The sequence below is a fragment of the Egretta garzetta genome, unplaced genomic scaffold, assembly GCF_000687185.1.
Source record: "Egretta garzetta isolate BGI_Z169 unplaced genomic scaffold, ASM68718v1 scaffold38, whole genome shotgun sequence".
Lineage (NCBI taxonomy): Eukaryota > Metazoa > Chordata > Aves > Pelecaniformes > Ardeidae > Egretta > Egretta garzetta.
The window spans coordinates 883,169-899,086 of record NW_009260667.1 but is presented as its reverse complement, the minus strand read 5'-3'; the positions used below and the strand labels follow the sequence as shown (position 1 = coordinate 899,086).

Sequence of the window (15,918 nt, the reverse complement as noted above, 5' to 3'; positions counted from 1 at the left end):
ATTTAAAAGAGAAATGGAAACGCTCTGCCCTTTGCTGTACCTGTCCATGTACCCGTTTGGCTTGTACTCTGAGCTCAGGAACCTGAGAGACTTTTTGTTTAATATGTCGCCATTTTATCATTTAAAGCCAAACCTCAAAACAACTCTCATGGCAAACCAAAATGGGTCTAGAGGTGTCACATGAGAGAAATCACACCTTTTGGTTTTTTTCATTTGCTCCATCTTTAGGGATTCCATTTATTATACGTATTGAATTGACCCTGCTAATCAAGCATGCACTTAAAAAATTATTTTAAAAGGACTTGAGTACTTTAGGTTGGCTGCTCAGTATCCTGCAATGGGGGTGGTGTAACTTGTGGCCACTGGCTCTCCTGCTTTACTCCATTTTGAGTTATGATCAGCCTTGTACTTTGCTCTCTTCTCTGGGTCCCTTTCCAATGCTGACAGCTGGCCTTCTGGAAGATGGCTCGTAGGAAATTTCAGAAGCCCTTGAGGAGAGGAATACAGTGGGAATATGGGAGAAATCAAAGTGTCTTATTCCCTTTGGAATGTCTCTAGCTTCTGGCAAGAGCCTTAAACCTTGTTGTGAAGCAAGGAGCGGGAAAAATACTAAGGTTTTGCACCTTGTTCCTCAAGGAAGATACCCTCTTTTCGCTTACAGCTGCACTAATGAAAAGGAAACAACAATAAAAAGCGGGCTTCTATTTTTAATCCCATCCTCCGGGTAGGAGTTTTTGAAAAGAAGTGCCACAGGTCACTCTGTGCTACCACAGTTTCTTTCCAGAAAAGAGTTCTGTGAGTGTCACATCTGTCTGGCCCTTTCCCAGGTCTAGTCTAGAGCTGTCCCCTCCTCATGCACTCTCCTACCCTTCATCTTCTGGGAACCCTGCCATCTTCAATTATCTGCTAATTCCAGAGAAAATGGTGGATATTAGTATCTCCTTACCAGCTCCAGGTTGGATTTGGGTAGATGGCTAAATATAAGGAAGAGAAGGCATAATCCAGATGTACTGTAATTTCAAATGTGCTGTGTTGGCATTGAGGGAAAAGGTCCTGCTTGTTAATTCACTCTGTCATTTCTCATCCTCTAAGACACCCTCATCATCTGTATTTGGTGTGTCCCTTCCCATTTGTAACAGGGTAATTGGAATGGCGAGTGGATGTCTAAAAATGCTGAAGAAAAATTGGGAATAGTAGGACTTTGAAGAGTAAGCAGCTGGGAAAGGTGGAAGAGAAAACAGGAAAAATAAATGGAGGTGGTGGGGTAAAGCCAGCTGAATATGAATGTCTGAAAGAGAATATTCAATAGAAAATGTAAAAGTCAGGAAAAAAACCAGTCTGTCCATCAGCAGTGGAACTGAAAGGCTAAGGAAAATACACCACTAACATACAGGAGAAAGGATAAAAGGAGGAGGGAAATGAGAAAAAAAGCAGCTTTTCATATTATGGAAGTTTTATTTTGACTACAGATGACTCCAGGATTTAGTGATTATTTAGGCACTTCCATTTTCTGTAGAAGAACATACCAAAAAAGGAACCTCTCCACCCTCAATGCTCTCTCCTTGAAATCTTAGCACCGGGTAGAGAAAGATCCATCCTGCAGCTCAGCACCCATTTTAGTTGCTACAGATCACCAATTCTTGCACTTGAAAGGTGCACAGGAATGGTGGAAAAAATAAGGAAACTCCATGTTAACTAGGTTCCCAGTTCCTCTGACTGTATTCTTGCCTAGGGCTTTGCTATTGCTGTTGGAAAAATGAATTACACAGAGGCAAGGGAGAAGGGTCACTGTGAACCACGGCAGAGAAGTATTTGCTAATGAGTAGAGCATTAAAAAATATTCATTAACAAAGTATGTAATACTCTCAAAACCACAAGTATCTCATTTCCTAGAATAATTCAAAGCAACACTTCTTGCATGTGAAGCCACTGGCACCGTCTTGCACCGAAACCAAGTGTCCAGATTGCACAAATTCTCCCTAGGGTCTTCATGGAAATTCCTTTCCAAGCACTTAAATACTCATGTCTTTCTACAAGTCACTCAGAAATACATTTCACCAGTATTATAAATTTCCCAATCAGAAACCTTGGCATAGAGCACTTTTTTTAAACCTTTTTTCCCCTGTCAACTTCTGACTATTTATTCCAGCTGCTTGTTCATGCCGCCGCTATGAACTAAACATGGTTAAACAGACTTGGGGTTGTCTGAACAAGCCCTCTGCTAGCAGCACTCATAGGGTCATGTGGCTGGAGCCATGACAAGAGCCTCCCAGCATATCTGCAACAATCAGGATATCTGGACACCAAGAAGGCTTCAGAAAATTGGGTCATTACCTTCTCCAGAGCTCAACTTGTGTGCCACAGGGTTAGGTGGGATTCCCCACTTCAGTGCATACAGCTTATACCTGTGTGGTGGTTTACCATCAGTTTCAGCTTTGTGAATCCCATTTATCTACGGGGCACAGCCCTTATGGCTGCAAAATGAGACTCGTGATCCCACACCCGTGAGGGCTAATCCTTCCCACCACCCCATGCTAAATTTTTCAGTAGCCATCCCATTCCCTATGTTCACAAGAAATCATGGTGCCAATCAGGTGGAGGCGCCCCTCCAGTTCTGCCCCCATGAGCACCTGCACTGGAGGCTGGGCTCCCCTATCATAGCTGACATGTTCTCTTAATCCTTTTTCTTCGCAGGGTCTTACGCAGGTGCGGTGGTCGCCATGCCACTGGCAGGTGTGCTGGTACAGTATATAGGATGGTCATCAGTCTTTTATATTTATGGTGAGTTGCTTAATGTAAAGGATCTCTGCAACTAGACTGGTACTGTCAGCATTTTTGTTAAACCTGTATAACAAGTACGGACCAAAGTTGGTTTGGTGAATTAAGAGGTTTCAAATGGGTATTCCAACTTATTCCCTACTTATTGCAGCTTCTGAAAGATTTTATTTTGTAACCATCTGTTTTAAAATGTTTTAAAACTGTAATGACCAGGCTACAGCCCATGGTCACCCAGTGACAGGGTTGGATGCAGTTGCAAAGCTTGCTCTGTGGCACAAACACTCAGGTGATAGGTGTTCCGGAGAGCACGCTGGCAGCAAATGCTACAGAGTATGCTTCTGATGGGGAGCCAAATGCCTCTGAAACCTTATGCTCCATGCTCCCCACCCTTGCTAAAAGCAGAGCCACCTTTACAAAGTGGTCCCATCACACAGGTTCAGCCACTTGGCTGATCTGTGGTGCTTCCCTCCATGGTACATGGCAGAGCTGGCTCAAACCTGGCCTTGCACATCAGCAACCCAGTTAAGATGGGTTTTCTCTGGAGACCAGAGTTGTACGGGGTTGGATGGGGCTCTGAGCAACCTGATCTAGTTAGTGGTGTCCCTGCTCACTTGAGGGGGGTTGGACAAGATGACCTCTAGGGGTCCCTTCCAACCCAAAGCATTCTATGATTCTATGATTCTATGAGACATTCTTTTACGCAGATTGTGACCATGTTATGTCTGGTCTGCTTTTTTCCTTCCCCAGGTTCTACATAAAGCTTTACCTTTTCTCTGCCTTATATGTATCACATAATACAAGTGACAAAATGCTCAAACGCTTTGCAAGCAGGCATACAATATACGCAGAGCTAGTTATCATATTTTCTTACTTCCCTGGGCATATTTTCTACATGGATTTTGTTTAATTGGCTCTTGAAATAAACGTCAAGGCCTGCAGATACTAAAGTGTGGCTTTATTGGTTTTTGATACTGAGCTTTGCTTTTCCTGCCTCTCCAGGAATGTTTGGGATAGTTTGGTACATGTTCTGGCTGCTTCATGCCTATGAGAGCCCTGCTGCACATCCAACAATAACCAATGAAGAAAGAATATATATAGAAACAAGTATCGGAGAAGGAGCCAGCCTAGCTAGTGCAAGCGTAAGTAAAAAAGGCTTTTCTCATTGTAATTTGCGAGTACTTTACACAAGATCAGCCTGTGGCTGGTTGGATACTATTAGCTGCGTAAGAGCAGCAAAACTATTTGCTGTTGATGTTTAGGGGCTTTTCCTTTTACGAAAATTCCAGGATCAGGCTTGTGCAGCTGGACAGGATGAGTTCAGCCACAGGCAAAACACATACTGCAGTTTCAGCCCTCAGTTTATAGGGCCTCCCCAACCTAGGGAGGGGAAAGGATTGGGGAGAGCCACACACTCTGATCTCCTGCTCTTGAGCAACTATCATGTTTGTTCTGAAACATATTAATGGAAATCGCTAAATAAGAAACAGGCTTCAGATGTTAAATTATCCACCTGCCTTCTGAGCTCTTATTAAGGATGATTGACATTCTGAAAGCTTAAGGAAAGGGTTTCTGCCCTGCTCACTCTCACAGCAGCTCAGCTCACTGCTCTAAGGCTGCGCTCCTCTCTCTCAGAGGATCCTGGGAGATCCTGGAAACTTAACTCTAAAACTGATTTTCCCATCAAACTTCTCTTGATTTCCTTAGATAACTCATTTTTGCTAGTGGTGAAAAACAAAGCTGTTCCTTGATAAACTGCTCCTTCTTGGCTTTTACTTTAGAACATTCTGGAGCAAAATAACTCCAAACTCTTTTTTTCTACATGTTTTGTGTAATAGCCTTGCTGAGAGTATAAGGTACCAGACTCTCTTTTGGACATGCTCCTGAAGTTTGGCTGAAGTCACTCAGTTCTTGGCTGGAGACACACACACTCGCTCCAGGTCATGGTTTTCCCCTTGCAGTACAGTGGTTTTACTGCAGAGGACGCTAGTACCACCACCATGTGTTCACACACAACCACAGGCATACGGTTGCCTGTAGAACAAAACTAAAATTTTTTTGTAAAAAAGGAGAATGTCAATGTACATTGCCATAGTTACATATTTCAGCTTCTGATTTGAATTCTATTATAAGTGAATAGGGCTCTGAAGTGTATTTTGTTCCTGCTGTATGGAGTATTGAGCATAAATAGAAACTGAAAATGCCAAAAGCAAGTTATAGAAATTAAATCCTCTACCATAGACTTTTTTTGGTGAATGAAATTAATTGGAATGAAGCAGGTACCTGCCCATTGCTGCACTACCACATATTTCTTAGCTTGGATAATCTTTTTTCACAATCGTTTCCATGGAGTGTCTCAAACTGCATCATATCAAAAAGTGGGGAATGGCACAAGGTTTTCTCTAGGGTTTTTTTGACTCTGGTATTGATCCTGTTATCCCAATAGCAGGATTCCAGATGACCTTGTGTAATTTCAGTAAGTAGAGCAATAATAGTACAGTAGTAATCTTAAACCCCCTAACTATTCTAAGAAAGTTTCTCTACTTGTCTTTTGCCACTAATCCAGGAGACACCTTTCACTTGCACTGTAAGTGATTTGCAGTGTAAATTGGATGCAACGTATTGGATAGGCCTGATACTAAAAGATACTGGGCTCTTTATTCTGCCTTCTGCCTACTCAAAAATGCTGCCTTTTTTTTTTTTTTCCCCTAGAAATTTAGTACTCCCTGGAAGAGATTTTTCACTTCAATGCCGGTTTATGCAATCATTGTGGCAAACTTTTGCAGAAGCTGGACCTTCTATTTGCTCCTTATAAGTCAGCCTGCTTACTTTGAAGAAGTCTTTGGGTTTGCGATAAGCAAGGTAAATGTCTGAGATGAAGCAGTGACCTTCAGACCCCACCCTAGGAGATGCAGAGTGCTTGAAGATCCCCAAATCTCTCTGGAGTCGTTACAGTAGATTATTCACAGCGGTTGGGATGACATACTTCTGGTGATCTGATAGGAATAAAAGCTTGCTAGTATCAAATTATTAACAAAAAAAAACATATATCATGAAAACCACAATGCAAGTAAATAGAAATGCACATTTTGTTTAGTGTTGGCAGTTTAGCATTACTCGCCAGATAATTTTTATCCTCTTCTCTTTTTTTATTTCATTACTTTTCATTTCCAATGAGGGTTCAAATTCTGTAGGGGTTGATATTACCTGCCGCTGCCACTTCATTAAAGCTAGTATTGTTACACTCCCTCTTCAGAGCATGAATGAGGATTTCAGAATATTTGTTCCAGAAAAGTTTTCCCAACATTCCTTAAAGAAACCTACTTGCTGTATTGTAAATTATTTTCAAGCAAGTGTAACCCTGCAAACTGATAACAAACATCATCATTATCTGTGTGGTCTGGGAGCACCAGTGTGTCCAGGTTCTGCAATGCTGTTGTGGTAGCAATGATACCCTGAGTGGCCATGTGCAGCATGGAGATGAAGAACAGGGGTATTAAGACAAAATAGTTTTGTTTATTCTGAATTGTCTTTCAAAAATGCTAGAGTTGCACCTCTGTGTATCTCACTAGTTAAAAACTAATGTAAAACTGACTCAGTATCAATGTAAGGAGGTTGCACATCCTAAGAAACGAACGCAAACTTCTCACTAAATTACTTCTTCAAAGAAAAGCTTCTAGAACGTGACATGATGATCACTGAAACTCCACAAAATAGTCTTTTCACATATCTGGGATACGTACCAGAGCTAATAGAAACAGTAATAACCTTTTGGCAGAAAATTCACCAAGGGGAAGTCACATTTGACCAACTTGATAAATTTCTATGATGAAATGACTGGCCTGGCAGACAAGGGGAGAACAGTGGATATTGTTGACCTAGACTTCAGTAAGGCCTTTGACACCATTTCCAGTAAGATCCTCATAGACAAGCTGTTGATGTATGGATTGGTTGAGCAGACAGTGAGGTGGATTGACAACTGGCTGACTGGCTGAGTCCAGAGGGTGGTGATCAGTACCATGAAGTCTAGTTGGAGGCCAGTAACTAGCCATGTACCCCACGGGTCAATACTGGGTCTGATCCTGTTTGACATCTTCATTAATGATGGGGGGGGTGATGGAGCAGAGTGCACCCTCAGCAAGACTGCAGATGACACAAAACTGGGAAGAGAGGCTAATATGCCAGAGGGTTGTGCTGCCATCCAGAGGGACCTTGACAGGCTGGAGAAATGTGCTGACAGAAACCTCACAAAGTTCAGCAAGAGAAAGTGCAAAGTCCTGCGCCTGGGGAGTAACAAGCCCAGGCACCAGTAAATGCTGGAGGGCCACCCAGCAGCTTTGCAGAAAAGGACCTGGGGGCCCTGGTGAACACCAGGTTGAATGTGAGCCAGCAGTGTGCCCTTGTGGTAAAGAAGGTGAATGGTATCCTGCGCTGCATTAGGCAAAGTATTGCTAGCAGGTAGAGGAAGGTGATCTTTCTCCTCTACACAGCACTGATGAGGCCATACCTGTAGTAGTGTCCAGTTCTGGGCTCCCTAGTACGAGAGAGATGTGGACATATTGGAGAGAGTCCAATGAATATCCTCAAAGATGATTAAGGAACTGGAGCCTCTCCAGTTCCTATGAGGAAAGGCTGAGAGAGCTGGGACTGTTTAGCCTGGAGAAGAGAAGGCTCAGGGGGATCTCATAAATCTATAGGAATACCTGACAGGAAGGTGCAAAGAAGACAGAGCCAGGCTCCTCTGCCCAGTGACAGGACCAGAGGCAATGGGCACATTCTAAAACACAGGAGGTCCTATCTGAACATCATGAAACACTTTTTTACTCTGAGGGTGGCAGAGCACTTGCACAGGTTGCCTAAAGAGGTTGTGGAGTCTCCATCCTAAGGCCACTCCATCCTAAGGTCACTTCATCCTAAGGCCACTCCATCCTAAGGTCACCCCATCCTAAGGTCACCCCATCCTAAGGTCACCCAGGTCTTGCTGACAGGTTCTGTCAGAGGAAAGGTCTGCAATCCTCCTACACAAGGATCAAGGATAAAAATGTGTCCAATAAGGTGGGGGGGGGGGGGGGGAGGTGAGGAAAAAGAGGTGAAGAAAAGGCATGGTTACTATTCTCTTCTCCCTAAATCCTGAGGGAGGACATGAGCAGTAAGTAGTCATTTGTCTAATTGCAGGTTGGCCTTTTGTCAGCAGTTCCTCACATGGTCATGACAATCATCGTACCCATCGGAGGGCAGCTAGCTGACTTCTTGCGGAGCAGGAAGATTTTAACCACCACCACTGTAAGGAAGGTCATGAATTGTGGAGGTACTACCAGATTCTGAAAATACGATATTTCAGTTGTGTGCTGCAGTTGATGCAAATATCAAATATTGTAACAAGAGACAAATTCTTCTAGATTGCATTTGCAGCTGGTTAATCTGAAGCATTTAATAGAGAGCTGATGTTAGGTGTCCTCAAGGTATAGATCCTTACTCATATGAGCATGTTTTCAAAAAGGGAGGAGGCCTGGTTAATAATTAAAAGGGCAATAGGGACTGGCCCAGAAGCTGATTAATGTGATTAGATAGGCTTCCTCCTTCAAACTTGTACAGACAAAGGTAACCATGTACTGTGGTGCTGGAGAGACCCTTTACCAGTGGATACAGCCTTGCAATAACTGCCCATGATCCCATGTGCTACTTCCAGCAACACACACTGGCAAATTTAGGCTGGAAAGGTTGGGTAAAAAAAAAGACTGGGGACAGATAGACTCATTTTTACTCAGCACAAAATAATTGTTTCCAGTTCAGTCACTGAACTGAAAAATCAATGACATTTACATGTAAGGAAGATATTAAATTAGAGCAAAAATTTCAAGGCAGATAGCCTGTGGAGTCGCTCTCCTCTGCCAGTTCCTGGCTTACATTATTTATGGACAGCACAGGCTGCCTGAAATAGAGATGCCTGCAGTCAGAGATGCTATGCAGCTTGGCTATGCATCTTTACAAAGGATTCCCAGAGTCATTGTGTTTTCAGGGAGTGTTTTCAGTGTCCTTAAAAAAAAAACACAACAAAACAGGAGGATTGTAATGTTACATACTAGAAAATGTTAATTTGCAGTAATGGTAGAGGCTGGAAATGTGTACGATACTCAGGGATGTCCTGTTGTGTTGGTGGCACACTTGTCTGAAAAACACTCCTTTGCTTCATTTGCCAAGAACATCTCAAATCACTACAACCATAAGAAATTGAAGGCAAGAAGTATTCTTCTCCTTCCCCTACCATGCTTGTGTGTTTGTGAATTTTTCAGTGCTTTGCACGGAGTCATTTTCTCATTGTTTCTCTGTACTGCTCAGTGAGTTAATGTCACCAATTGCTTGGGTCATTTACAAAGCAATGAGGAGAGAAAAGTATATTCTCAAACAATAAATATTCAAATATTTCTGTGAATCCACAAAGCTGCCAAGTATATTCAAGAATAGCTGTAAGATACAAAAGAATTTTGTCTCATTTTAAGCTGCAGTTCTGGCTAGACCTTATTGGTATCTCGGTGACCAATAATAATTTGAATGCAATTTATTCCCCTGTGTTTCATTTGAAGGTTTTGGGATGGAAGCAACCTTGCTTTTGGTGGTTGGTTATTCTCACACAAAAGGTGTGGCTATTTCCTTTCTGGTGTTAGCAGTAGGCTTCAGTGGCTTTGCAATTTCAGGTAAGAATTAATCTTACTGGTTTTACTATTAGCGATAAAAGTGATGCTATTCTCCTTCACTGTTGTTACTGTCACAATTTCTATTATTCTGTCTGCTCTTAATGTGGCTGCTTATGGGGCTTTCCCTATTTCTTCCCATATCAGAAATGATTTACTTCAGAATCTATGAAGCATGTTGCACATAGGACATGAAGTTTTGAAAGAACCTGCCCTTTATTGATTCCGGTTCACATCAGCTTTGTGCTGTTATTTTCTAATATACTTTTGCAGTGTCAGCCACCTTTTCTTCTTGCATAAACAGTATCCCTAAAAGGAGAGAAAAAGAATTACTCTGGGATGAATAGTTGCTCAAAGGCTATCAGTTGCAACCCCGCTCCCAGCCCTAGCTGCCAGTTTCTGCTTTCTAGGTCAGTCCTCTCTTTCTTGTGTCCTATAATCAGTCCTTCTCCAGAACAGCTGTTTAGAACACTTCCATGGGTCTCACCAGTCATAGACTGACTTCTGTAGCTCCACCAGTACCACTGTTATTAAAAAAAACCCCTTTTACTACGAGGATGGAAGGCCATCAACTCAGCTAAGCAGACTGCCAAGAAGATGGACCTATTGAGCAAAACTGACCAGCAAAGTAACTGCTGGTGTTCAGTTGTTTCAGGGTTGTGCAGATGGGAAGTAGTTTTGCTACTCAGTTATGAGGTGCTTGCATAGGACACCATTTCTGTCAATGATTTTTTACTGCAGGATTTTCCCAGTACTCAACTTTTTACTGTATTTAAACCCATGGACTTGGAATTCGTCATGTTTTCTTGTGATCATCCATCGCTCATATGACTAATTTTCCTTATCTAAAGGAAGATAATTATCTATTTGTTTTTATTTCTTAATAAAATATGTATCCAGGAGATACGCTGCAGTAAGGGTAATTATTTTTTCTACTGGTTTATATTCTGGTTATTTATCATGTTGTTAAAACGTTACTTAAAGTACCAGAAATATATATTAAAAAACACCACCTAAATAAAAAGATTTCAGACATTTGACAAACGTGAGGCATTCTTTCCTTAATTAAAAATGTTTGTTGAGTGCATTGTTTCAGTATGAGAAGATGGGAAGCACAGACACTTCAAACGAAGCCAAAACAAACTGTACTTTCCATATGACATGATCCCCATAGGTGGGGAAAAAAAATGAGGTTTTGAAAAAGAATAGGGAGTTGTAACATATCTTCCATCTTTGTCACCAAGAAACTACTACCCTTCTTTCTCATATGTATGGTAAGGGGGCTTCCTATCTTTTTCAGCCTTCTTCAGCCAGAACAGTTGTATAAAGCCCCATTGGCCCGGTAGCACAGAGCTGTATAGTTGACCGTTGTCTCTCACTTGTTGTAGGATTCAATGTGAATCACTTGGACATAGCCCCACGTTACGCCAGCATTCTGATGGGAATCTCCAATGGCGTCGGAACGCTGTCGGGCATGGTGTGCCCGCTCATCGTTGGTGCAATGACGAAACATAAGGTAACATTTCTCCATGTTTTCTAGGAAAAGGATTAGGTAATGCAACAAAAGTTAAGACATTTTGAAGCTTCATGGGAACTCCATTTCATCATCGATCTCTGCAGCTGTTTTCTGTTGTTGTTTGTTTTAAACATTCACTTTTAGAATATCACAGGGGCCAAATTTTCGGCTATTATAAATTAATTATCTGTGTAGGGAGACATTGTTTTATAGCACATGGGGCTGGGTCTCTGCAATACCTCCATACTACTAGGTAATGCTTATAGGACTTGGGAGACTCCTCTACAATGCATCCCCTGTAGTGTTCCTAAGCAATCACTGATCTACAGTAAGATTAACTTAGGTGTTAGAGAAATCCCTGCATTTCCAACTCCATGAATATTTCACATGCAAGAGAGAAACTTCACTGTGAGAGAAAAAGAAAATCCCATGTTTTATTTTATTAACCATTGTTATAAAAAAAATATTCACAATGACTCTCAGAAATTGTTTTATCTGTAACATCAGGAATCAAACAGTGATCATGGCCATGGGTCAATATGTGCTAATTCATGGTCTAATTCAAAGGTAATATTTATTCTTACTAAAAACTTAATGAGACCTGCACCATTCTTTCAGACCAGGGAAGAATGGCAAAACGTCTTTCTGATCGCAGCCCTGGTGCATTACAGTGGAGTCAACCCTGAAAGCCTCAATGAAGAGAAGTGTGGCATAATTGATCAGGATGAACTAGCTGAAGAAACAGAGATGAACAATGAAACTTTTGTAAGTCCAAAGAAAATGTACGGTGCTACCAGTCAAAACAGTGAAGTACAGAGAAGGGAATGGAGAAAGCAAAAGCAAGTAACTCAAGACATGGAAGAACAGACTTCTTACCATTATGAAAATGGAAATTTTCAAGATTTGTCATAATACTTGAAACTGTAAGGTTTGTATAGCAGCTATTCCCATCCCCCTTTCTGCCTAGCTGCCCCAAATCATCAGGTATCCATATTTATTTTCTTATTCAGTCACGTATATCTGGCCACGTGGCTAGAAACAAGGGGTGGTAGTTCCCTTGTAATAGTATAGAAGAGGGCTAACAGCAATGGCACTGGGAGAAGTGATACTAAATACTTGCTCAGCCATCTTATCCCCTTGGGAGGAGCTCCTGCACCCGCTAGGAGGTGACCAGCCCTGGCAGGGCTCCTGCCTGGTGCAAGCCTATGACTGTAGGAGCAAGGAGTGCCCTCTTCTTCTCCCCTGAACAGAGAAAGGGCAAGGTCGTATCAGATGGTGGATTCACAGTGATAGATGTAATTGCTGGGGCTCCAGTGGCATGAAAGTCTGCCCTGAGAGGCCCTGCTTCGCCTTTTTAGGATTCCTGTAGGTTGGCATTTGAGCTGCTTAACCCATGTCAAACTGCAAGCTCATACTGAAAGAAAAGCAGTTTAATGGCTGTAGGCTGTAATTCATGACTAGCTGTCACTCAACAACAGGAAGAGGAACATGTAGCAGAGATGGCATAGTATTGCTTCAACAGTTCCTTCAAATTGATTGACCATCTGCTTTATATGCATAGCCCACAGAGTCTGGATAAGGCAATAAAATGGATACTTGTGAGATTTCTCCCCCTCCAAAGATTTTGTGCTGGCATGAAATAATTTTGAATACAGAATCATCGTTAGTGATGCAATATTATTAATCCTTATAAAAGGAAATCTTAGTCCTGTTGAGATTAGGTTTCTCACTCAATTCATTATTGTGAAGTAATTTAAATATATTTTTCTAGTATTATACTGATAGAGTTCTGGCCTCAACCCCAGCAGTCCTCATTTAGGTGAATGATGAGCTTACTTACATGAGTAAAGTCTTTAGTTCTGGATCTGTAATTTTTCAATGCCTCAGTCTTGCTGTTGCTACAAATGAAGTACTGTACCATTTGAGAGTTAACAGAGTATCTATGTCTGAAAGTAATTTTCTTTTGCCATTGGTGTATGTTTGACAGTATAGAGTGGCTTTAGCCTTTTTCTACCACTTTTAGAATCAACCAGTGGAGCATGCTGCATCATCTCAAGCAGTTAGCTGCAGCTCAGAGACTCACTGTGGCATTAATACTCTTTTCAGAATGGAGAATTTCAGTAAGCTGTGATTTAATTTGTCTTTCATTATGATTACTGCCTCATTAAATTCAAGTGAAAGCTATCCTGTCTACGCTGCGATGTGCTTTGTGATGTTTCACTATTGTTCTCATGTACCACATATAGCCACCGTGATGCACACGAGATTGGAACATTTTTAATATGTATTTTGCTATTTTGTTGAAGTGCACTTGAATACCATGAGTGGAATTAGACTTGTACATTCATTTGAATCCATGGATGATTTGGCTTCCCTACAAATGTAATTAAACAGGGAGACCGGGAAGCTAGCTGATTCTCTTTTCCTGTCTCTGGTTCCTTTTCTACCCAGCAAAATCCAATCTACAACTGTGTACATATGAGAAGTAAAGTAAGGTGAATGGATGCATGCCTAATTTGACTCCAGTGAGGATTTCATAACTGGTATCAGCAGAATAATTTAATGATACGGTTTTTGTTATGGTACAGCTCAATCTTACCTTGACAATGCAGTTTATTAATAAGCCACTCAAAAAAAAAAAAAAAAGCTTTATTCTGTTAGGACAAAAAAGAATATTTTTTCAAAAATCTAAAATTCAGTTTAGACGGGAGTTGATTATTTCACTACTGATGTTTAGAACAGGCATAAGAAAATATCTTCTTTCTTGCAGGTTATAGTCCACATTTGGGAATTTAAGTGGCAGGAGCTTGAGTCAAATGTTCTCACCAGCCTATCAGAAAAGATGGATCAGCTGCTATCAAACTAATTTGCAACATTCACCACATCTTATGACAGAAAGAGGGCCACTTCTTTGCATATGCACAAACCAAATGGCTCCTTTCTCCCTCTCCGAGCAATTAACATTCATATAGTTACTGCAGGAACTCTTAGTAGGAAAACAGTATTATGAAAGGATTTAATGTAAGAATCTGTGTACGTATCATCTGGCAGAAGGAAAGAGTAAGAGAATCAGCTGGCTTTAGTAAAGAGAAGACCAGATGAGGGACTATTCTAGAAACAGTAGTGTTTTCTGAGAAGCATAATTTTTCCAGTTAACGATAAAGGGTAACTTTCCTGTCTCGCTAAGAGGAACACAAAGGGAATGAACATTGTTGTTATGACAAAGAATAACAAACATCCCAAAAGTTTGGGAAATGGCCAGCCAGCACATGAGAGCTTGGCTGCCTCTGTGGTGAGTGGAGCTGCTATTTCTTACTGTTACAGACACGCGCCACGGCTATCGCAAGTCACACGCGATGGAGTGAGGAGCTCAGTTTAAGCAGGTTCATTTTGTATCTGCAGGTTCATTTCATATCTGCTGACTGCGCTGACTTAGTTCAGTGGAAGTTTGACTTCAATATTCGAGCATTATTTAAAGCCCTGAAAGAAATGGTTAAAAAACATCTGAACCAGCTTTTGTATTTAAGTAAGCACTTTCTTTCTTTTCTAAATTTAACTGCTTCCAGAGGCAGGACATCATCTCTGACAAGATGAAGTTATGCACAGACCACAATGCTTTTCCAGGCAATCACATTCGGATGTTTGGGCTGTCTTTCTCCCTCTCCTTTCCGTCTGTTTAAAATTGTTCAGGTACATTGCATGAAGTGTAAACATCAGCGCTGGTTGGAAGTTAGTTTTCTTTCCTGGAAATCTTTGTTACTTAACCAACTCTTTCATCTGCACCGTGGCTTCCACTACACTATATGAACAAGAATAAATCCAACTTACTGGGATCAAAGAGGCTTTGTAACTCCAGTTTTGCTGGATATCTTTATCTGCAACCTGCTCCAACAGCCTTTTCTTGTGGGATCTGAGGGAGCACAATCACTGAGGGTGTTTCTGTTAAAACTGTCTTCTTAAAATATGTTAGAATTTGGAACATTTAAACAGCTGGCATATCCCAACCTGCCTCCAAAAGCCACAGCTTTAATGCTAGTGGATGCGAATAACTCAAATGATATTTTCTAAGGAGAAATATTGGCTTGATTAAACTTCATTTATTGCATTATTTGCATATTTTTCTGTCCCCATGTCCAAAATACTTTTGCATGTTTTCAAATATAAGAAAGCTGAGCTCATACTCTCAGAGTCTGATTTGAAACTGGCTTTCTGATGGCAGAAGGAAGCAAAATTTAGTTCATATCAGAAAAGAGATCTTAAGGAAGCTAGAGGAAGAGTCAGCTCTCCATAATGTGAAATGGTAGGATAGGCCATGGAATATTAATTTAAGTCTGAGAAGAAAAAAAGCAGGACGGTAAGTCCTAGGTATATGTTGTCCAGTGTGGTTCATTGTTGTTATCCACTGATCTTTCTTAACAAAGCAAGCTGCAGCTTTTATTTCCTTGACACCTGATGTTTTCCAGGCACTACTAGCGGAAGTTGACTGGTAATTAATACTCCCCTTTCTTATATTTATGTAAGAGTTAAACAAAATGTTCCTTGTAGTGAGAAAGGAAAAATTAATGACAGAAACAATGAAAATTCACCTGACCAGAAACTTATCCAGGGAAATAATCACTTGGTCCAAAAGAATCTACAGACTCCTGGGTAAAAAATATAACAAGGGCATCCAGATGTTAAGAAAGTGCCAGGAGGAGTCTCATGTGTGTAACATAATTAATTTGAAAATAGCAAGGCAAAAATTAATTCAAGGTAATGCAAAATGTCTCATGACTTCACATGAATATTTCTAATTAACTCCTGTTTTCAGATAGCAACAGAGATCTTTAAGTTTAGTCATTATTTTAAGGAATTTTTTTGAGGAAAATTTTGCAAAAACTAGATTTCTTATCTTATTTTTCTTCCCATTTTCTTTTAAAGATCTTAATTTGAGAG

The 15,918-nt window shown here is 40.9% G+C and overlaps 1 protein-coding gene across 1 annotated transcript in view; it reads left to right on the top strand.

Annotated features, from left to right (window-relative positions):
* Window positions 1-11,895, top strand: part of SLC17A8 (solute carrier family 17 member 8) — a 29,825-nt gene extending 17,930 nt beyond the window's left edge. The window contains exons 6-12 of the mRNA XM_009645589.1: window positions 2,695-2,781; window positions 3,778-3,917; window positions 5,488-5,637; window positions 7,951-8,083; window positions 9,360-9,470; window positions 10,856-10,983; window positions 11,602-11,895. Of these exons, the coding sequence (XP_009643884.1) occupies window positions 2,695-2,781; window positions 3,778-3,917; window positions 5,488-5,637; window positions 7,951-8,083; window positions 9,360-9,470; window positions 10,856-10,983; window positions 11,602-11,895 (1,043 nt within the window). The remainder of the gene's footprint in view (window positions 1-2,694; window positions 2,782-3,777; window positions 3,918-5,487; window positions 5,638-7,950; window positions 8,084-9,359; window positions 9,471-10,855; window positions 10,984-11,601) is intronic.
* Window positions 11,896-15,918: the final 4,023 nt, after the last annotated feature.